General features: G+C 35.9%; 2 protein-coding genes across 2 annotated transcripts in view; one reads left to right on the forward strand and one right to left on the reverse strand.

The window, feature by feature from the left end:
- The first annotated feature begins 8351 nt into the window (after positions 1 to 8351).
- LOC133527676 (uncharacterized) lies at positions 8352 to 17473 on the forward strand. The gene is made up of 3 exons (XM_061864792.1): positions 8352 to 8729; positions 11952 to 12987; positions 16319 to 17473. The coding sequence occupies exons 1-2, from the start codon at positions 8465 to 8467 to the stop codon at positions 12980 to 12982; spliced, it is 1296 nt and encodes a 431-aa protein (XP_061720776.1). The 5' UTR covers positions 8352 to 8464; the 3' UTR covers positions 12983 to 12987; positions 16319 to 17473.
- Positions 17474 to 20554: 3081 nt separating this feature from the next.
- Positions 20555 to 24321, reverse strand: part of LOC133527677 (tyrosine-protein kinase hopscotch) — a 54076-nt gene continuing 50309 nt past the window's right edge. Inside the window, exon 23 of the mRNA XM_061864793.1 lies at positions 20555 to 22773. The gene's annotated coding sequence lies outside the window, so the exon portion shown is untranslated. The remainder of the gene's footprint in view (positions 22774 to 24321) is intronic.

Below are 24321 nucleotides of genomic sequence, written 5' to 3' on the forward strand. Positions count from 1 at the left end.
TTGAGTATGATCAGGAATACACTGTTAAAATCTTTTGGGCTCCTTGTGAGCACCGTGAATAGTATAAAAGGAAATTTACTGCAAAATTACTGACTTTCAGGAGCGTTTATCACGAAAACTATACAAGATATTGAAAAACTTGTCGGAATAAAACTTGTAGCAATTTTAATCAGCTTTTATTTTGTACAATGATCATGTCGCTTAATTAACATATAGAGATATAAGCAAACAAACCAAGAAATGGGACCTTCAAACCCCCCCCTCCCGGCTCAAAGGCTACGGCCGGGGACTTTTGATATGTTCACCTCCTAACTAGTCCAAACAAAGTTATTTGACATCCTTGTCTTACCTCTTACGTGGGGTAATATGATATTTTTTCCACTTTTTGTGAAATTATATTTATTTATTTATGTGATTACCGATCTCGCCAAAAGTTGCACCAAATTAAATAATAATTGCTATAAATAAATAGTTTATATGCTACTCTAAAAACTCCTTATTTTACCTTTGCTTTCTTATACACTGTTCCACTACGTAATCAATCAAAGAGGTGAAAGTGGTTAATCAACGGTATGCGCGTTCATAAAATTGTATGTGTGACCAAATCTTTATGTAGATATATAAAATTTTTGACTAATTTGTAAAGAAGAGAAAAATCTGAAAGCCGTATATTTTTATGTACAGAACCCTCTGTAAGCGAATCCGACTAGCCCTTGCCCGGTTGTATATAATCAAAATTTTATAATTTCCCAGCATTCCTGTCTGAAAATTAACACAAGCAGAATTTGAACTTTATTGAAATTAATTATTTCGTTTTTTTAGTTTCATTAGTTAGTAGTACCTATCCTATAAACCTACCTACCGATCGAATTATGGAATTCAAACATAAAGATACTAAATATACCGTAAAGTCAAGTTGTAAAATAGGGACCCGGGATAATGACTTAAAAAAATGTTAGAACTAACTTTATTGTCAAATGCATAAAGGCGACTACTTACCTTTTTTGGCCCTTTGCCTACGTATATATGTCTACATGACTATATATTACCAGCCTCGCCTCGAATGAGCTCAAAATTAGTGTCATGCTACTGTTTATTATTAACTGGCATCGGTTCCTCTAGCAAAAGCGCGGCTTCTATCCGTGCCGTGACGAAGGGCTCTCAATGCGGATTAAGACCCTATTACAGTAATTTGTTTTTCATCTCCCTTGGAGGGGTTCTGAAACGTTATAATTTAAATAAGACATATATCATTCCATATACACACACCAGATAATTCATACACCTGATAAAATCAAGCTGATATTAGGTACCTATAAGTCAGTTACCTATATGTAAAACCGGCGTTAGTAATATTTTATATTAATTCACAGCCGGATATTTATTTATTTATTTATTTTAGTGTTTGTTTTTTTAATTTTAGTTGATTCGAGTCCCGGGCGAGGCTAGCGAGTTTTAGAAAATCTTTGAATGCAGTTTTGTTTATTTTTAAAAATAAAGGAATGTCTCCTTTAAGTAAAATGAGCCAGCTTAAGGATTTAAGCTAGTTTCCCTCCAGGGCCCGACTTATCTTTCCACACTGTATATGAAAACTAGTACCTGTGCTAGTCCATAGGATTCGGTTACCGAGCCGAACAACGGAATAACGGGAAAAGACCGGGATAACGGGATTCAAGTATTGTCAGCATAACAAAAACCATAAAATAGCACTGGCACGCCCTCAAATCCTACGACTCTTTTCTTCTCTTTCCGCACAGACTTTAACAATATTTGAAATATATATATCCAATATTTTTAAAAAATATTTTGTATTTAATTGCCAAAAATCTTCAATGTTTGATATTTTTTGCATATGAACCATTTTTTACATTTCAAATATTGTAAACGATGTGCTGATAATTGGCACTTTATGGATAGATTTTGACCAAGATAACTGCTGCGCACTGCCCAGAGCATGAGAAATGAAAAACCATTTCAAAATCAAATAATATTTTGTTCTATGTATGTACTTGTATCATCATACAAGTACATAAGTAGCTGCTATTTTTCATTACGTTGCCATCGTAACGTAATGAAAAATAGTAAGGATCAATTGGAATGCATCTGAACTGAAGAACACATAACAACAATAAAACAAACCCAAATACCCGTCTGGGTAAAACCCAATAACGGCGGTTCCTCTCGGCGCTTCATAAAGTTCGACACTATTATATTAGTGCATCTGCATCGCTATTCGCTAGTGCTCAAAGGCCAATATTCAAACGGCACTGTCCTTCGTCAAATAAATTGGTGCCATCCATTCCATGGCAGTGAAATTCGATATCTGGTGGACTTCTGGCACTGATCTATAAAAGGAGAATCGTTCAAACGAATCCCTCGTGGCAGGTGGTATGTTTAATTGCTAATAATAGTTATGTGTTCCCCTAAAAAAAAACGCAGTACTACTACATACAACAAAAACTTTTGAGATGTAATGTTAAACCAAGCCGGTTATTGTAGTCAGTGGGGGTGTCCAACGGCGGTGAATAATTAAAATAAAACTAGGTATCATACACACATACACTTGCCATAATTCCATTTCATATATCATTGCATGTTATAATTTAATTACTATTATACGTTGACTTTGTCATATTATGATTTAATCTAAATCGTAATTGATACAATGCCTAGTTTAATATATTTTATTTCTATTGAGTCCTACATATAAATATATAATGTCACTAGTTAGTTTTCGTGTACGTAGAATTTACTCGTTTATACCCAGATTGGTGGATATAAAATATTTAGAGTGCTGAAAGGGGCATATAAATTTGAAATATAGGTATATTTTGTAAGTCTCATACTTATTTTTTAATTTACTCGTTTATACCCAATTTTTTTTTATACTACGTCGGTGGCAAACAAGCATACGGCCTGCCTGATGGTAAACAGTCTCCGTAGCCTATGTACACCTGCAACTCCAGAGAAGTTACATGCGCGTTGCTGACCCTAACCCCACCCCCCTCGTTGAGCTCTGGCAACCTTACTCACCGGCAGGAACACAACACTATGAGTAGGGTCAAATGTTATTTGGCTGCGGTTTTCTGTAAGGTGGAGGTACTTCCCCAGTTGGGCTCTGCTCTAGATCTGGAATAACATCTGCTGTGCTGTGCCCTACCACACAAGGCGAGATGACATTCACATTGCCCATACCTACCTCTCTTTTGGACGTAGTTTAAGGACATACCCGGGTCCAAAAATTGGTGGATATAAAATATTTAGAGTGCTGAAAGGGGCATATAAATTTGAAATATAGGTGTATTTTGTAAGTCTCATACTTATATCTCACTCAGCCATGTTACATGTTGCCCCATATTACTATACATATGTCACTGAAATTTCAGGGTCCTTGCTTTATTGCTTTGCTTGCCAGCACAAAATAGCAGGAGGTGGAAAACGGCCTGAATGGCTTCGAGAAAAGGATGGTACGGCCGTGCCTCTTTGTTTTGCTCGACTTGGCGGGGGCATTGCCCCCAGATACTCCAGCCACGTATGAAATTTAATACATGTGATCAAAAAAACAGTCTAGTCATATCACGCTATATGTAATGCATTGTCACTGCCAAATTTATACCAATTTGGACTTTAGCTTATTATCAAACCCCGTTATCAATTTTGCAATTTATTAAAAAAATGGGTTGGCAAAATTGTCTACCGTAGAGAAGCCTATTAAATTCACTGTTGGTGCTTTCTTTGCGTTTACATAGTATGTCCGCCATTTGTTCACTTTTTATTTAATTTTGTGCAAAAAAAAATTGCAAAATCCACATTAATAAATAATTACATCACCCGTCGTGAACTTTGCCTTATCATTTTTTTTATCATGAAAATTATATTAAAATGTATTCAAACCCCTAAATGTTGAATTACTAAACGCCCATGATACAATTTATAGTGGAATTATGATTTAATGCTAGTTAAGACGAAGCTATGTATTACAGGTTTACAGGCAAAATATGCGAGTAAGTACGTAATTTTAATTTTCGATGAACTGCAACATTTGTTAACAGGGTTTGCTTATGATTTACGATTTCTAAACTATTTAGTAACTAATTTAATCTAGAACGGTCTGGGTCCGGGCCGAGGCTCCCGCCACTACAGTTGCATGAGAGCATCACGTGATCATCGATCACCCGTCATAGACATTGCAGCATCGGAAGCCTCGGCCGGGACCCGGACCATTTACTACCGTGTCACTAACTAACCGATGAACTAACGTGTCATCCTTTAGAACTTGTTTTGAAACGAATTGATTACCTAGTGCTTACAATTTAAAAAATCAATTGCTACTCCACACAGCGCGCTTTGAACACCCGCGTCGCTACTATCTATTCTGTGCTTGCTAAATACTCTTAAACACGCATTATTTTTAATTACTTCCTATCACCATGGCTCGGTGCAGTTTATGCGACAAATAAGTTAAAGACAACGACAAAAAAACTTGTTGTGGCTGTCAAGATACTTATCACTATTTTTGTCTAAAAATTGCCCCTGAAAATTTCTTCAAAGAATCAAAAAAATATATATTAATGTTACGCCATGAATTAACTGTATTTCAGTTACTTGTAAAATATAGGGTAAAAACAGTAGCTATTATTGCTACTGCCCGTTTTTTAATTGTTTTCTAATATATTTAAATAACTTCTAATATAAAATATCAGGCTGAAGTGGGGACTGGGCGAGTCACGTCTGCCGCATGCATCCGGATAGGTGGGCTAGTATAGCCACCAGGTGGATGCCGCAAGTTAAGCGCGGACGTGGCAGGCTCAGACGGAGATGGCGGGACGACCTAGACACCTTCATCAGTAACTGGCCAGAAATAGCACAACAGCGGGAGCTGTGGAGATCACGGGGAGAGGCCTTCGCCCAGCAGTGGGACACTATATCGGGCTAATAAATATATATATAATATATATAACCCCAAATATATATCGTATTCGAGCCATTTTATTTCCAGACTTTCCGATATTATTTTTCTTGGAATCAAACTAATAAATAAGCTTAATAAAGTAGGTATCCATTTCGTGCCCGTGAAATTTATTAAATTTTAACGTCATATTTTGCAAGAATTCACCCCTGAGTTAGCTTTTAAACAGATATTCTGGACGTAATAGGTACTTAATACACAAATTTGACATTAATAGCTCTTTGTAGGTACTGTTCGTTCTTACGTATTTCTGACTATCATAAATGATTCAAGGTTATGATAATATTTGTGCAGTTATGCGTTAGTACTAACTACCCGCTGTTCATTAAAGTGTCAACAACTTTTTCTTTCTTAACGTTCATCCGGTCCGGTCCGGGCACACCGCTTGAAAATAGTTATTTGTGTAACAAGAGAGCTGTGGCTGCAGCGATTGCGACGTGTTCTTTAAAATTAAGATTCTATTGTATCTTTTTTGTAAATATTCACAAGTACATCTTCAGATGTCCGGTAGGCGACACAGCTTGAACCGTGAATTCTTAAGATGTTACAGGAGTCAGGGACACGCGACGGAATACTTTTATAAAAGCACAGAAATTGTGTTTTGTTACGGCTGTCGTATCATCGGCGCAACATAAGATTTCGCTATTATTAAGTACTAGAAACATTATATCATTTAAGTATGTAAACATTAAACAGCGTAGGACTCAAGATACTGCCCTGTCCTGTGGCACGTCAAATGAGACAGATTTCAGTACCCCTAGTGTAAATATTTTCGACAGCGAAACCTGACGTACGCGTTTGCGTTAAGTGTCATTTTGTATGAGATTTTTGACTTTCCAAAACGTCCCGCTTGGCGCGCTGTTCAAAAACCCATACAAAATGAGACTTGACGCAAACGCGTACGTCACGTTTCGAAATCGAATTTATTTACACTAGGGGTACTAGTATCTATTAATGGTGATCAACACACACACATACACACATGGTTTTTGTCCTGGTGACCTGTGAGTTAGCAATAAATAAAGAATACCTTTTTTAATTGTATTTTATATATTAATTATAAGCTCTAACCAAAATTATCATATTATTGTCATCAAGTAGTAGAAACGACACACAACGCTTGTGTGTTCATGCCGCAATAAATAACAATCATAATGAAGTACTAAAGAGCAAAATTCAGGGGCAACGACTGTTCACGTCCGCGTCCGTCGGATTAGACCTGTGTCGTTTCATGTTTTTCGTAATTCAATCCACAAAGGGAAACTTGAATTTTCTTTGAAAAAAAACTTGCTTGTTGAGCTCCGTAAGCGACGTAGGTAATACATATGTTCCACAAGCCCCGCAATTAACTTCGTGCTTCAAACTGCGAACTGAAAGGATGCAAGTTCAAATCTGCAACATTGAATTTTGATCGCAAATAATTTTATATGATCAAACGAACTTACCTGAAGTGAAGTTCGATCATAATTATCCTGTCTATAGTAAATGATTAAATCTCGAAGGACGAAGACAGGATAATTGTATTTAAATATTTTGTTTTTTTTTTGTTTTATTACTTATTGTACTACGAGTACTTATCTCAGGCAGTTAGTAAAGAATATTATGTTTCTACTTATTCCGCAAATAAATACTCGTGTCTCCAATAGTTCGTATCATCTACAATGCCGCGCAGATTTGTCAAATCTAACCTTTAATAATATGACAATAAATAATAATAACAAGTCAAGGCACGCGTTTTCGTAAATGACACGATCTACAGAGTTGAGTTTTGGGACCAAAACTAGTTTATACATTACATTTCTATCCTAAAATCACTTCATGCAGTCAAACCGTCAACTAGCCCGTTAGCTGACCATAATAAAGGGTGACTCCCGCTAGACCGGGCCGGGGCCGGGCCGAGACGCCCGACACGTTTTTCTATGACCAGCCGTCATCACGTCGGTGATCACATGGTGAAACCGCATCAGTAAAACGGTAGACATATAGCCACTGTGTTAGCGCAATATTACATTACCTAAATATGATTAAATAGTTGTTTGTTCAAGGTAGAAACAAAGTTATACATATAAAGAAAAACAAACAAAAAAATTACGCGCAGCTCTAACCTCCATCAACGGAACAAGTAATCCCATTAGAGCGAACGACCACAAATCTACTGCGTACACGTGTTGTATCATCATATTTTATCTTTCATTCGCTCGCTTTTAATTTATTTACTATGGAAACAAAGTAAACAGCAGCGGAAGCTATTAATAACGGCTGCTACACTTTAGGTATAGTTTGTGAAACGCGTAATATTCGTCCATTTCAAGTTCAGTGAGTACAAAGTGAAGAGAGTAAAGGTAAGTGCACCTTTATAGATAACGACGGGTAAGCTTTTAAGTTAAGTTTTAGTTTCAGCATTTGGGACCCTCACTGAAAACTTCATTTATTTTATTTTATGTGTGTACCTAACAGATAAATATATACGTACCTATTGAAATCAGAGAGTAGTAGGTAATTTAATCAGGAGTATTAATCTCCATTCAACGCCGCAGGCATCATCATTGTTGGAGGAAATCGTGTGAAAACTTAACAGTCCCCGGAAAACTCTGTCGAATTTCACCTTCCCGTACAAACGTAGATTCATTCTCATTTCAAAACTACGTGTTGGATAGTAATGAAACTTTGCACATACAATATAAATGTGTCTGTGTCTCACCGAAGTTTTGTTATTAAAACATACTTATAGGTAGGTACCTACACATTCATATGTACCTACCCCCTTATTCATAAGCCTCTGTTAAATTTTGTCTCTTTCTAACGATCAGAAATATTAAAACTAGGGATAGGGACAAAACGATTATCAACTGCTTGTTGTTTGTTGTTGCGATACTATCTCATTATTTTTACCTTATCCGACAGTTCAGCTGCGTCGCACCAGTTGTGGTCACGGATGACTGACGTCCCAGCAAAATGTCAACGGAGATATGGGTAAACAACACTTAAATACCCGAAAATATTAGAGACAAAGAAATTGAAACTACGCATATAATGTTCATGTTAATGCTCCATTAAATAAATAAATAAATATTATAGGATAAATATTATATATTGGCGCGCTGTTTCTAAATCCTATACAAAATGAGACTTAACGCAAACGCGTACGTCACGTCACGCTATCGAATAAATTTACACTAGGGGTTCTGGATGTCAAACTAAGGGGCACGTTTTTTACTTAGACGTAGATACTATAGATCGTGTCATTCACGACGACGCATGCCTTGTCTCGTATTGTTATGTTAATAAAGGTTAGATTTGACAAATCTGCGCGTCATCGTAGTCCGTGGACACGAACTATATACCTCTACGAAATATATACCTCTCTTTTACCTACATTCAATTATACTACGACGTTACATCCTCAAGATTTATTGTCACTCTGTAGTTCACTCTCAATGTATCAGGCATTGCACATTAGTTTAAAGCTTGAAAATCAAAATAAAAAGTACTTAAATGACTAACTTCCCCCACTCCTGCCCCACCGACACCTGGTTCTTGCGCCCGAGTTCGTGTCATTCTCTTTCTTTGTGCGGGCATTGTAACATCTTACGTAACTTAGTTATTTTTCGTAAAGTCGTAGCCTTTTTTGTATCGAAAAAATCAGATATAATGGGAAAACGTAAACGTAAGGATAAAAATCGTCATTTAAAAGAAAAGATTAGGCGATTAGAAGATCGACTCAACCGTTATTCATCATCAGATTCGGGAACAGACGAAGGTTAGTGCCTTTCTTTGTTTAGAACAATATTAAGTAGGTAATTAACTTAAACTATCATACGTATGATTAATTATCACTATGAGAAAATACTATGGAATGCGGAAGGAATATAATCTACCCCCCTAGATTTTAATGTTTCGATTCGAACTCGAACGGACCTACATAAACAAAGATTCTTTTTTATGACCTTTGTATTGTTACCGTCTTATCAGTGTTCGTTGTTTTTTCTTTACTAATATTAACATTATACTTAACGTGTTTAGATTTTCATTGAATAACATGGGTGATACATAATAAATAGTTTAATGTCATAACATAAAGGATTTTTAAAGGTTATTCGAGCAATTCTATGCCTATAAACAAACAGTCCCGCGTCATAGCGTGCCTATGCCCAGTGACTCAAAACTTTCAGTCCAGCGATATAGCGAGCCTATACCCAGTGACTTTAAAACACTAATAGGGTAAAGGCACCTATTACCGTGGTAGTTAAGGAACTTTTCAAAAGAGATCCAAAAATTAAGGGTATCAATGCTGTCTAACAGCCAGGATTTTTTTTTTTCATCAGAGCATTTAATGAACTTTTGTTTCACACGTTTTTGGATTCATTTTGGGTTATTATATGTATTAAAATATTTTTTGAAGCCAAAATGACCAAATCTTCTATTACCGTGGCAAGGGACAGGCTGTGATTCTATTATCGCGAATTGAGCTTTCATTACCGAGGGTACAATTGGCATGATTTTTCTGCACTCGTTAACAGAAACCAAACTCAAAATTCGAAACCTAATACCGAGGGTTAAAACAATATTAACGACGTGGGTTCTGTATATTATTTTTGTGTCATTAAGTTTAATAATGACACAAAAATAAAAAATAAAACTATAGGAGTATGTTTAAAAATAAGAGATATATTCGAAGAGATTATAATTACACTTTGGCACAATCAAATACTATTAAATAGTTAACTTACCAAGTACCCACGAGTACCTGTATAACAAGTTATAAGTTGAATGTTTTACATGTAAAACAACAAAAAATATTGTTAGTAAAGTTTTACTAAGGACGTATATGACAAATAGGCCTGCCTGTTATTAAATAAAGTAATTTTTAAATGCTATAAAGATTGATAAGAGTTTGTCTTACTGACATAATTAGCTGCACAAAAAAAACAAGTAAGTAACATTTTAATTAAAACAAGTAATATTACTTTGCTAATCCGCGAGAAAATAACGTGTTAGTCAATCAGTGCTAACCCGTTATACTTACTTGCGTATTTTTACATGCAATTAATGTTCCCACCCTCCCACCGCAAAAATAAATACGCAAATAAATATAACAACCCACCACCAAAAGTACAAAACTCGACACGTGTTTCGCCTCTCTACGAGGCATCCTCAGGAGATGCTGGAGATGTTGACAGTATGACACCCGACAACTGACCCACTGACTGACTGACTGACTGAGTCAGTTGTCGGGTGTCATACCGTCAACATCTCCAGCATCTCCTGAGGATGCCTCGTAGAGAGGCGAAACACGTGTCGAGTTTTGTACTTTTGGTGGTGGGTTAAAATACGCAAGTAAGTATAACGGGTTAGCACTGATTGACTAACACGTTATTTTCTCGCGGATTAGCAAAGTAATATTACTTGTTTTAATTAGCATGGATTTCCGCAAAGTAACGCCTGATTCTATTAATTAAGTAACATTTTCTCATAAGGCACAGCGTAAATTATAGTCGAAATTTTATAAGCTGGACGTTTACCACCTGAGTGAAAGCTTACCACAGTGAAATGGTAAACGTCCACATTATAAAATTTCGACTATATATAAAAACATGAAAATTTTTAATTCTAATATTTTTGATAAGGTAATTAAGTTAAATAAAGTCTCTCACATATTATGTGTTATAATTTACCCGTTTATAACTAACAAATCACAGTACTTTTCTTATTGCTGATTCTTATAGCTAAAAAAAATCATGTCTGAGATTTTGGACTACTGTATAAATAAAATTATATAAAAAAAAATCTAATCGGAATTGTCCGGCAGTTGGGTACCCTTCCTTGTCTGTCAGAGTAATATCTGAATCAGAAAACAGAAGAATTTAAATCTGATAATGATAACTGAAGTCTAAATTTTATCAACGAAATCTGTACTTGCGGTACCCTAAATGCGATATTTCAATACAATACCAAATAGTCACTCGGTAATAGATAGCTCTTTAAGAGCCTATTACCGACCCATTCGATATTTCTCTGGGTCGGTAATAGATTTCTATAAATTCTATTACCGAGGGTAATCTGATCATACCATCGGTAATAGGCTTAATTTGGAGTTTAATTAAACCTAATTCCGACCCATAAAAAGAATAAAACACAGATGTTTTTTAAAATCAAATCAAACACGTATATTACAAGCTTCTTGTAAAGACAAAATCATATAACTGGCAAGTAAATTTTAGGTTTTAACTCAAAATAAAAAAAAGTTGACAGATTAAGGGTTCCCATAGAAACAAGGAAATCGGTGCTGAAGTTTTTGTTAAAAATTAAGGGTTAGTTGAATACTTTCCATACCACGGAATTAGCTCTTTAATAGCGTGAATAGATCAAGATTGGAATAAATAAAAGAAATTATAAAATTGATAATTTGTACCAAAACTAAAGAGTAAATAACAAAACTACCACTTTTTCTATTAACGTGGCATACCACGGAATTACTTACCACAGAAGTAATTGGCGCCTATCACCGCTGTATTTTATTTTCAATTTTAAACGTATTTCCCGGTCAAAAACTAAGTTAAAAGTAATTCAAAATCGTGTAGAAAACAATACACAACCTCTTAAAAGGCATTGCACTAGTTTATTTGCCATAACTATTACGTAAAACACTAAGTAAGATTGGAGTGCACTTACCTGTGGAGTCACGCGTCTGTATGGAACAACCGGTTCTTGCGCCGCCGTCGCACAAACTGACGAATCGCGAGTTTTTTGTTACACTCACACAAATGCACACTAATGGGCACGATAGACCAATGAATGAGCTTGTTTTGTGTATGCTTTATTTCTAAGAGAATAGATCTGTTTGCTTGCAAAATGCGTATTTGCAAACACCGCGGTGTTAGACGTCGATTTTGATACCCGCGTTAATAGCCGCCGTTACCGTAGTCCAGCGGCATAGCGAGCCTATGTTCAGAGACTTAAAATATTTTTATCGCCTTTACAGAATACAATGATTACGATCGGTACTATCCAGAATCGTACGATTACCCTAACAATCCAGGTAGTGAAGATGAAGTGCCCCTTATGCCGTGGTCTGATTCGGAACACTCACTTCCCGATACAACACCCAAATCGGTTATCATGCATCCTGCACCGATAGTGGGCTCAGCACCTAATTCTGACGCACCTTGTAACGTCAATGAACCGGTATCAGCTGATCCGGTTATCAGCACCAAAACCGATATATCACAAACGTTGCCGTCTGATATATTAGAGGCCCTCGGAGACCCTAAAGGAAAAGAGGAAATATATGGGCCAAAAATACCTGACGAGATCTCTAAACGTTGGGGCCGGGTACTCGTTGATGGTCTAGAAAAAGATGTAAAGCAAAAACTGCCTGAAAAACACCTCATACCAGATAACTTTCGTTTGGCTAAAGCCCCTATTTTAAATCCAGAGATTATATCGGTGCTTAACGAATCAGTCAGATACCGTGACAAGTTATTAGAAAAAGAGCAAAACCAACTGGGCCTCGGCATTTCGGAGCTCACAAATCTAGCTTCTGCGATAATCACAGAAAACTTAGATAAAGTCGAAATATTAAAGAAACTTTCGGAAGCTAGCCAAATTTTCCTAGACCTTCATCACGATCAGACCACTAGGAGAAGAAAACTCATAACCACAACTCTTGACAAAAAGTTTGTCACCATAATATCGGACGTAAAAAGGGATACCTACCTGTTTGGCGCAAACCTAGGGGAAAAAATAAAAGCCACAAAAACAGCGGAAACATCGGGACTACAAGTGAAGCGTAAAGATGTCAACGCTATCGCATCTACGTCTAGGAAATATCCCAACCAGGGAAACTGGAGGGGCCCACCCCGAACATACTACCAACATCATCATTTACAACGAGCACCGAGACAGGGTGGGCCGAGACCGCGCTACCCCCACCAACAGCGGTACCGTCCGCCAGTTCCCGATCGTCAAGCCCTATCAACGCGCAAGCCACCCAACAAGACCCCAAAAGCCTAACAGAGGTAAATGTACCCCATGCGGGTAGACTAAAATATTTCTATAAAGAATGGTGTAACATTACCGACGACCAGGTAGTCTTAAGCTATGTAAAAGGACTAGTCATACCGTTTAATAGCCCAGTCATGCAAAACGTGTTTCCGGAAAATAACATTTTTAATTTAATCGAAATTGAGAACATAATTTGCGAGATTAAAAAATTAAAGGCCTTAGGCGCGTTGATCGAGTGTAAAGATATGCCTGGACAGTTTCTATCTAGTATTTTTCTTACTCCAAAACCGGACGGCTCTAATCGTTTCATACTTAATCTTAAAAACCTAAATAAACACATTACACATCAACATTTTAAAATGGAAGATGTGGGAACGGTTACTAAGCTTATGACAAAAAACTGTTTTATGTCCACTATAGACCTAAAAGACGCATATTTTTTTATCCCAATGAACAATAAAAGCAAAAAGTTTCTGAGATTCAAATTTCAGGGAAAGACTTTTGAATTTCAGTGCTTACCTTTCGGCCTATCCTTGGCGCCATATACAGGGTGATTCATGAGACGTGAGCTGGACTAAGCCTACACAATCAGTAAATGTTAATGAATCGTTCACCATCATATTTAAGTAAAACAATCACGCTTTTTATCTGTTATTTAACTTTTTATTAAGGACAAATTTGATTATCTACAATCATGGACACCCTACAACACTTAATTAACAAAGATAAAACCTCTTTAACCGTTATGACAGCACTTTGATTATGAAGAAAATAAAATGTCACACTTGAGTGAGATACGATTTTATAAAAGTAACCAGACTCCGATGACATTCAATTTGTCACTTATTATGGATAAAACAAAGAGGGTGACCATAAATATCGTAAATAAAATAAAACTCTTTTTTTTGAACAGTAAAAATTAAATTAACGTTAATCTCACAAATACTGGTACGAAACAGTTGCTGATAATTTACCGAATATGCAGGCTTGATCCTGCTCACGTCTCCTGAATCATCCTGTATATTTACCAAATTGCTTAAACCAGTTATGGCGGTTTTAAGAAGTAAAGGCTGCGTACTAGCTATTTACCTAGATGATATAATATGTTTAGGTGGTACTTATAATGAATGCCTCACTTGCGCTACGGAAACCGTTAATAAATTAAAAAATCTAGGTTTTGTAATTAACCAGACTAAGAGTAAATTAATACCTAGTCAAGTTCAGACTTACCTCGGTTTTGAGTTGGACTCAGTTAATATGCGTCTAGGTTTACCAAATAAGAAACGAAAAAAGATTATAGATTGCCTTAAACATACTCACAATAAAAAATCAATCACTATACGTGATTTCGCCAAGCTTTTGGGGCAATTATGCTCAGCCTGTCCAGCGATTGCTTATGGATGGGTTTACACCAAACCCTTAGAGCGTGACAAATTTCTTGCCTTACAAAAAGCGGGAGATAATTATGATAGCCCTATTAATATTGGTGCTCACCTTAAACCCGATGTTACATGGTGGAAAAATAAAATGTTAACGTCATATAACCCAATCCGAGAAGGCAATTTTATTTTAGAAATTTTCTCAGACGCATCCTTGACAGGCTGGGGAGCATATTGTAACGGTGAAAGAACCGGAGGTTTTTGGAGCCCACAGGAGGTTAAAAGGCACATAAATTTCCTCGAGCTACTTGCAGCTTTTAATGGGTTAAAATGCTTTGCTCGAAATCTTAACAACGTAGAAATATTACTACGCATTGACAATACCACTGCCATATCATACATAAACAAATTTGGCGGAGTACAGTATATTCACCTAAATAATATCACACGAAAAATATGGCAGTGGTGCGAGTCACGCCAGTTGTACATATATGCGTCATATATTAAATCCAAAGACTACGTCGAGGCAGACGAAGAATCTCGTCATCGCAATATTGATACTGAATGGAGCTTATCTGCCGTAGCATTTCAAAAAATTACTCGTTCCTTTGGATTTCCTGAAATTGACCTGTTTGCTTCTAGATTAAATAATAAATGCCTCAAGTACATTTCGTGGAAACGCGACCCTGAGGCATTTGATATTGACGCATTTACGCAAAACTGGGCTAACTTTTTCTTTTATGCTTTTCCGCCTTTCTCACTTATCCTCAAAAGTCTGAGAAAAATTATAAATGAAAAAGCTACAGGTGTAATGATCGTTCCTGACTAGAGTTTCTCTTCGAGAGTTCTCGAACCGAGAATTCCCGGGAAATTTTGCCTTACTCGAGACGAGAAAAAAGTGGTCGAGAAATCGAGAAATCGAGAAATTCAGTCAAAAAATTTAAAAACATAATAAAGATTTAACAAGAGGCTTGATTAAAAAAGAGTTTCAGTTATATGAATCAACTGGCAAAAGAACACCAATTCTGGAAAACTTGTATAAAGCTGTTATGTCAGTAAAGCCTACGTCGACAGAAAATGAACGGGTTTTCTCCTTGTCTGGAAACTTTGTGACGAAAATACGAAACCGATTGTCAGATGATGCTATAAATGCCCTCGTATTTTTAAAGGCTTATTTCCTTAATAACAAGACATAGTGGGCTAGCTTTTGATTTTGAAGCAGTTTCCGCTTTAAATTGTGATTGTAATTAGTCTAAGATTATTAATTATTTATTAGGTTCTTATGTTTACGTACGTAGTAACGAAAAGACTGTCCATTTATAACAAATATTGAAAAGTTGATACAAAGACTAAACTAAGGTATCTTACTCGTAAAGTCGTAATTATTAAGCTAGTCTGATTGTTATTTTTTATACCTAATTGAAAAACTGTCATTTTATGTTACATACTTAAAAATTTGGAGTACAGACAGGACTAAAGTAAATTATTTAGTATGTAAGGTACTAAGTTTTATTGTGGTGACATGATGACATTGTTTTTAGAAGATATTTTATTTGTTTATTCCAAAGAAAAAGACTATTTATTTCTAATTGTTAGTAGAAATAATGATTAAAAGATCTCGCTAGAGTTTATTTCGCTTTATTAAAGTTTTCTATAGTTATAGTCACATTACATTAAAAATAAACGTTGTTGATTAATAAATGTTGTTGAATATTGCATAAAAAGCGAAGTTTTATTGTTAAATCACACATATTTTTAAAAAATTCCGTATTTCTCGACAACCCGGGAATTCCCGGGAAATAGTGGTCGAGAATTCTCGTGCTCCGGGAAATAAAAAAGGTCGAGAAATGAGAAACCCTATTCCTGAATGGCCCAGTCAACCCTGGTACCCAATTTTCATGAAGCTTTCTAAACATAAACCGTTATATTTCAGTCCCGAGCCTGAGTTGCTACTTTCTCCTTTCAGGAAGAGACACCCTCTCTGGAGTCGCCTTTCCCTGGTGGCGTCACTATTATCCGGGAGGCTTTTAGAAGACAAAATCTAAATCAAGACACAATTGATATTTTAATATCATCTTTATCAAAAAACTCCTTAAATCAGTATAATAGTGGGTACAAAAAGTGGTGGGCGTTTTGTTCAAAAAGTAACATAAATATTTACTCCACGAATATTCCTGATATTCTTGCGTTTTTTACGGCTGAATATAATGCCGGAGCAAGTTACTCCACTTTAAATACACTTCGTTCTGCACTTTCCTTGATATTGGGCAAAAAGTTCAGTGAGGATGAAAGGGTCGCTAGGTTCCTAACAGGTGTGTTTAAAACAAAACCTGCGTTACCAAAATACCAGGCAACCTGGGACCCTAATCTAGTTTTAGAACAAGTCAGTAATTGGCATCCTAATGAAGACCTGCCTATAGATAAACTTACAAAAAAGTTGGTAGCTCTTCTTGCGTTGTCTACAGGACAACGTATGCAGACGCTAGCCCTTATTAGCTTAGCCAATATCAAGGTAAATGAAAAGAATATTGAAATAGTAATTAGTGATCTTATTAAAACTTCAGCTCCGGGCAGATCTATGCCTCGGCTAATTATTCCATTTTTTCCTCATAAGGTCGAGATATGTCCCGCTAAATGCCTAATTGCATATATGGAAAAGACCTCTCAATTTAGACATTTAACAAAAACAGATAAGTTGATTTTAACAACAAAAAGTCCAGTCCACAATGCGAGTTCTTCGACCATTAGCCGTTGGATAAAATCAGTATTGGCAGCGAGCGGAATAGATACTTCAGTTTTTTCGGCTTACAGCTGTCGTCATGCTTCTACCTCAGCAGCCAGCCGAAAAGGGGTATCTGTAGACCTTATCAAAAAGTCAGCTGGCTGGTCAAAGAACTCTCTGGTATTCGCAAAGTTTTATAATAGGCCGATAATTGAAGACGATAGCCACTTTTTTGCAGAGGCCGTATGTAATAGGGCCTATGATTAAAATCATATTTTAATACTGTGATATAAGTAGTTGATTAGTAGATACCTAGCCTAATATTAGTTTACTACAATAGGTACTGTATGTCATTTAACGAATTAATGCCAAACTAAAAAATACAAATTTGATTCCACATACATTTATTTTATTTGATCTTATTGCTTCCCCCTAAGTGCCAGTTTTGCTCGGCGCTAAACATCTACAGAGTGACAATAAATCTTGAGGATGTAACGTCGTAGTATAATTTAAGGTTAAACAAACTTACCTGAAGTGAAGTTTGACCATAATTATACGAGACGTTACATCCGAAAAGATTTATCACCCGCCCTGCCCTGAATTTTTTTTTTTTCTGTCTCAAAAAATGTCACCCAAAACTGTCGCAAAAATGGCACTTAGGAATCTCTAAAACAACGACACGAACTCGGGCGCAAGAACCAGGTGTCGGTGGGGCAGGAGTGGGGGAAGTTAGTCATTTAAGTACTTTTTATTTTGATTTTCAAGCTTTAAACTAATGTGCAATGCCTGATACATTGAGAGTGAACTACAGAGTGACAATAAATCTTTTCGGATGTAACGTCTCGTATAATTATGGTCAAACTTCACTTCAGGTAAGTTTGTTTAACCTTAAATTATATTTGACAAGAGTAAAAGAGTCGGCACTATTATCCCGCTACAAGTATAAATCTGTATAATGAACCTTTAGTAAAGCAAAACTGACGAGATGATTAATAATTGTTCGCATTCTTTTTGCAAGCCGAGCCGTAACGAGAAAATATTGAAATATATAAAAGAACTTATACTTACCTACAAAGACACATCATACTTTCTGTTATTCATCAACACACCGGATAGGGTTGGCTAACCCAAAATAATAGTTATTTGTTTTACAAGGAAGCAAAGTTGTTGTTTAACCGCTTGTGCTATGGGTATGGGTATGGTAAGTAAGCGAAAGATTCCAAAATTGAACCACGAGAGTAGCGAGTTCTTCGAAAAGTGGAATCTTGAGCGTTGCGAGGGTGTCAAGGCACGAGGGTCAAACAAATTTTGCCTCCGAGTGAAACACAAAATTATTCACCACACCAACGCGAGGAAAATACTTGCTGTAAAATATCAAACCAAATCAAAACCAAATGAATGTTGTACAGATCGTGTCAATTACGAAGACGCGTGCCTTGACTCGTATTGTCATGTTATTAAAGATTAGATTTGACAAATCTGCGCATATCATTCAAATTCATCATTTAAAAGTCAATTCTACTTACCAGCCAACATAAGGATACGATTCAAAACGCAACTTTCTCATTAGTTTTTGAACAATGAAGAGTGTTTACCAGTTGCTGGTGTAATTGAAAAAAAAAAACAATTATTAATGTGCATTTGCTTGAACAAAATTAACAACGTACCTAATTATTAACGTATATTATTCGGGGTTTTTTATACAGGTTTTTTTATAGTTAGCCATACGGTAATATAAGTTATAAAACTTATAAAAGTCCCCAAAAAAACTTAGTGAATTTTTCAATTATAGTAGCCACTTTTTGAAATCCGAATATTCAATGCGTGCTTGGTCACCCTAAAGTACGCACTCGGAGGCGGGGAATAGGGGCATGGCACGCACATAGCGTTGTCTCGCTCCAACTGCGGAGCGACGTGCGAATCTGACGCAGTGTGCCATGTCTTATAGCGTTATCAAGTAGCACGAGAGAGTACCACTAAGAATAAAAAAGAGGGTAGTTTTTCTTGCAATCGAGCAAACCAGCACAATATGACCTCAAGACCCGCATAACCTTCGTAACTATACTCTATATGTTTAGGTATTTGAATAAAATTAAACAAAATCTACCTTCAAATGGCTCCTTAAGCCAGTTGAGGGTAGACGAAAACATTACATGATCAAATAATGTAGGTTAAAGTCAGGTCGTTCAGTGACAGATCCAGGCAGTTTTGTATTTGGGTGTACCAACAAATTATAACTACCCGAAAATGTACAAATTGTTTGTTTAGTCTTATTTAAATACCTAAAGATACAGAGTTATAGAGAGGGCACTAAACGCGTCGTCCAATAGCCATATAAATGACAAGATAGGCCGCGTGTTATTATGATTACGATGGAGCGCAGCTGCAGGTACGTAGTACTTTGCTTAGCCACTGTATCTTAAACCTTGAGGTTAATTTTTGGTGATAACTTTAAGTAAAAGTGTATATATAAAATAATAAAGTGATATTTTTTTTTTAATGGAGGTACTAAATAGTACAGTCAGCGTCAAATACTTCGTAGCAGTCAAAGTGGCCAAATAGTTCGGTACACCATACTAAATATATGGTGTACCGAACTATTTGGCTACTTTGACTGCTACGAAGTATTTGACGCTGACTGTACAAATTAGGTACAAAAATATGGTAAACTTTTTTTTATTTTTATTTAGGTATACCCGCCATTCTGACTCTCACGATTAAGGAATGCGCTCGTCTACTGGTTTTCCTTAGCGTTGGCCACAGATGCGCTTGATAAGCAAGTGGACTTACCTACATTAAACACAACAGACAAATCGCCCGACAGGCGTTTACGATGCCCTGATTGGCTATAAGATTCTAGCAACCCTTCCTAGTGTATTGTGCACGAAGCGAAACAAACGTGTACAGTGACCATATTTTTTTTTAATTTTAATGGACAAAAATCTCAAGAAAAAGAACATATCACTTTTTTTTCAAAATGTGTTTTACTTACTGCTGATCTATAATGACATATTCAAATATGGCCAACTATTCAAAAATAACCCTCTAGGTAAGTTTATTTTTAATGTTAATTTTAATTTATATAATTTTACATTATTACAATAACTTCAATACTACTAAGAGTTTTAAGAGAGCTCCACCACTTCCAAAGTCGTGATTGACTTAATAAAAATAACAAATATTTTTGACATATTAATTAAATAATACACAAAACGGTTAGTTTTCCGGGGTCTGATTATGACCTAAATCGGGTTTTAAAGTAACTAAGAGTTAAAATCAAACCACCCAAATTTCTACGCGTGCCAATTAACTGCAAAAAGTTTTGTATGGCCTTTTCAGGATAGAAGTTTCCTCGGATGCGTCTATTGTAGGTAAACTTTTTTCCTAGCCTATTTTGGTGTCCCACTGCTGGGCAAGGGCCTCTCCCCTCTTAGATTACGAGTTCGTGGATGGCAAGGTTGACAGTAAAAATACAAGATGTACTAATAATTAATATATTTATTTTTAAATGTATGGCAAATAACAAAGGTGGTGCAATTTCACTCAGTGTAAAACAACAATATCTAATAGATATACAAGCTATAAATAATTACGAATAAATTACAGTGTACAAAGCAAGTCGTTTTGCATCCAATGGGTCAATTGTTGTATACACAATTCATATTATCATAATTATTCTTATATCCATAATTATAATGATTTGTCACCTATTTAAACAAACCGAAATTCATTCCGCGTGGCGCATTCAATAACAGTCACAATAAAAGTACATTTATAATGAAATCCATATAAAGATGATTTGCAAAATATAGGTATTTAAATAAGATATAATTGAATGTTGTAAGTAAAATTTCACAATGACAATGAGAGATCCGATGAGAATCAAGCGAAATACCGCATACAGGAAGCCTTTTAGGTACTTACCCACTGCGTAGAAAACATCAGAGGGCCTACCGCGAACCACGTTCGACGTGTTGCCTCGCTTGCCTCCCTGTCACGCTTACGTACGAATTTACAAGTGCGACAGAGAGGCAACACGTCGAACGTTGTTCGCGGTAGGCCCTCAGGTTTCTACTTACCTTGACGCTCTTCCGGCAAGCCGGCATGCAAAGGAAAGTAAGAGTTCAGAGCGCTGTCACTACTATGCGTTCATTTAGGTATATCCCAAATAATACCAATTCTCGTGACCAGAATTAAAATGACACAAAAACTAAAATATATACGATAACGCGGTAATCTCAATATTAATGTCAGTTTACGCAGTAATCTTGTATTGAATTCTGATAATCACTTTATACCGCCGCCTGCGCCTATTTGGGATCTCTCGGATTAGCAACTCTAAACATGAGCTTTAAACCATGTATTTATTTTCCATAATAATATACTAAAATAACAAATCGATTGCATTTCTCGAAACAAGTTTAGTACAAAATTAATAAAAAGCGGGAGTAATAAATTGGTCAATATAACTGTTATTTTATTATAAAGGATATAAAAACAAAGCAAAGTTCGAATATTTAATACGTCAGTAAGAGTTGAAAATAGGCTATAAAATAGTTGATAGTATACCATGTGAAATCATTTGTTACAAAATGTCACTACAAAACACATTTGAAATTAGGTATGAGATTCACAGTAAGGTAGTACCACACCACGGTAGGTAGTCATATTTTTTTTACTCAATTTCTTCTATGTTATTTTACACTGAAAGAAAATTCATCACCTTCTTATCATTATCACTTAACAAATAACGAACTTTACGCGTATTATTAAATTTCAAAATATACCTAATACAAAACGCTTGCTTGATTCAACGGCCAAAAGACAGAGTTACGTATTTACAAGTACATTTAGGTAGTTATTTCATTGGACACTATATATATTATAAACACTTAACGGAGTTCACAAAATTTTTCGATTTCGATTCAGCATTTAATTGACAAATTTAGTTTTAAACAGTGGTTTCCATTGAACTAATATCTCGATACATTCGCATATTTCTCAAACATAACTATGTATACATTGTACACATATATCTATTTAAATTTCTGGAAGCATCAACGTAGCAATAAAAAGGAACAAAATGTTGTAGCAAAAATATTAAACAAATGTACCTTTTACTTTTATATTCTAGTAAAGTTCAAAATGAAGCGGTGTTATACGTACGACGCTATTTTATTGCCGTATTCCAATTTTCAGCTACTTTATTTGAAGGGTAGACATATTCATGTTTATTGCTATGTCGAAAATGCCGTTCTTGAAATAAGAGTCCATCTGACATAAGCTTGCTTTGAAAATGCCTACAACCTTTAATGAAATTATCACAATTATGTAAGATCTTGAAGAACTCTAATAAGTAGTAGTTTATGTGACTGCTACATAATAAAAGGCATTAAAATACACGAGTGTGTGTTTGAGAAACGAAGTAAGTTTCTTAAAAAGATCACACGAGTGTTTTAATGCCTAATTATGTACAGTTACATACACTATTTTATCTACACACATATGTATTATAAACTTTCTATGAAATATTCACAAACCCAAATTACAGCCTCCGTTACGATGCCCTTGCCAAATCGTTGCTCCCTTGGCGGAACTCGCGGATATGTGGTGGCGTCAACGAAATATTTTTATCGCTTATTTTACACGAAATTTTTGCTATAGTCACCTTAAAAACAACAAAACATATTCATGTTATACTTAAGGTGGTTCGATTTTCATACAAAAAACAATCGCTATTAATTAATTAATTACACAATATTATTACATAAATAGTTGCGCATCTATCTACTTTCGAATATTCATTTGCGCTAAATTAATAGAAAAACTTTGTTTCATACAGAAATCATGCAATAATCAACGTTATATTTTTATAAATTTTACTCATGTGTGTGTGACAAATGTCGTGTACAAATACATTGCGGCGTTGCCACTCCATGCCTCGGCCGGCCATCGGCGCGACGTTGCGATGTTTGACGCGTTTATAGCTGACTTTGTCGACACTGACACTCAGTGTGACCAGGCGTACGATAATTGTCGTACATGTACGATAATTTGGGCCCCGGTATGACGTAATGTTCCAAAGAGCATTATCGTACACTAAAGTACTATACTTTCAGCCCTTGGATGATGCCACCTTAAAACTCTAGTAATTTGAAGCAAAATATGACACTTTCTCTCAGAAATAGGCTAAAATTAGTATCTTTTGGGTGTTCGGCTCCTTGGTGTAAGTTTAAAGTTTAAAATGTCACAATTTCCTGTATACCGTTTGAGTCTATCCCATAAATACACAAACATAAACAGATTTTTTGCGCAATTTAGACGAAAATTGTCTTTTTTTTATTATTAATTGGAAATTTAAGCTTATTTTCCTAGACATTTTTAGGGGCTGCCTTTTTGATTGGCGTACGATATTTTTTTCAACGGTACAATAATATTGACACTCGAGTACGATAATTCTCTTCCGCTCACCTGGCAACACTGCTGAAACTTGACAGGACCTGGGGGCCTACCGCGAAAACCTAAATTCGCAAATTGCGGGGATCTTTCTCTTTTACTCTCACTAAGACGTAATTAGAGTGACAGAGAAAAATGCCCGAAATTGACGAATTTCGATTTTCCCGGTAGCCGCTCTGGTGCTTGAGGTACTTGATAGAAAACAACGCTGCCGAATGTTCTGAATTGTGATTTTATGTGTTTTTGGATTGAAAATGATAGCAACGTCTAAATCAATTTACAAAAATCATCGATATTCTGGTCCGCGAAAAACCAGGAAAAGTGTAACTGTAATTGGAGTCTACAAAAATGACCAATTCATAGAAAATATGACCTAGAAACTAGTTCACTTTTATAAAACTCAATTTTGCCCGAGATTGTACTTAGGCGAATACCTAAGGGAGCTAAGTGTATTGATCTTGAATAATTAGTTGGCTAATACATATATGTCTCCAACATGATATGGACATTTACATCATAACTATTATACCTAGTTGGTTACTAAGTTCTGTTACTCGATTTCTTTCTTTCTTCCTAGCGTTGTCCCAGCATATTGCCACGGCTCAATGGAGCTTGGGGTCCGCTTTGACAACTAATCCCAAGATTTGGCATAGGCACTAGTTTTTACGAAAGCCACTGCCATCTGACCTTCCAACCCAGAGGGTAAAACTAAGCCTTGTTGGGATTAGTCCAGTTTCCTCACGATGTTTTCCTTCACCGAAAAGCGACTGGTAAATATCAAATGATATCTG

The sequence above is a fragment of the Cydia pomonella genome, chromosome 18 (assembly GCF_033807575.1).
Source record: "Cydia pomonella isolate Wapato2018A chromosome 18, ilCydPomo1, whole genome shotgun sequence".
NCBI classification, from domain to species: Eukaryota; Metazoa; Arthropoda; class Insecta; order Lepidoptera; family Tortricidae; genus Cydia; species Cydia pomonella.

Coding starts and splice junctions, on each gene's coding strand:
- LOC133527676 (XM_061864792.1), top strand. CDS start 8,465: ATGACTAACTTCCCCCACTCCTGCCCCACCGACACCTGGTTCTTGCGC. Junction 8,730..11,951: donor AGATTCGGGAACAGACGAAG/GTTAGTGCCTTT, acceptor TCGCCTTTACAG/AATACAATGATTACGATCGG.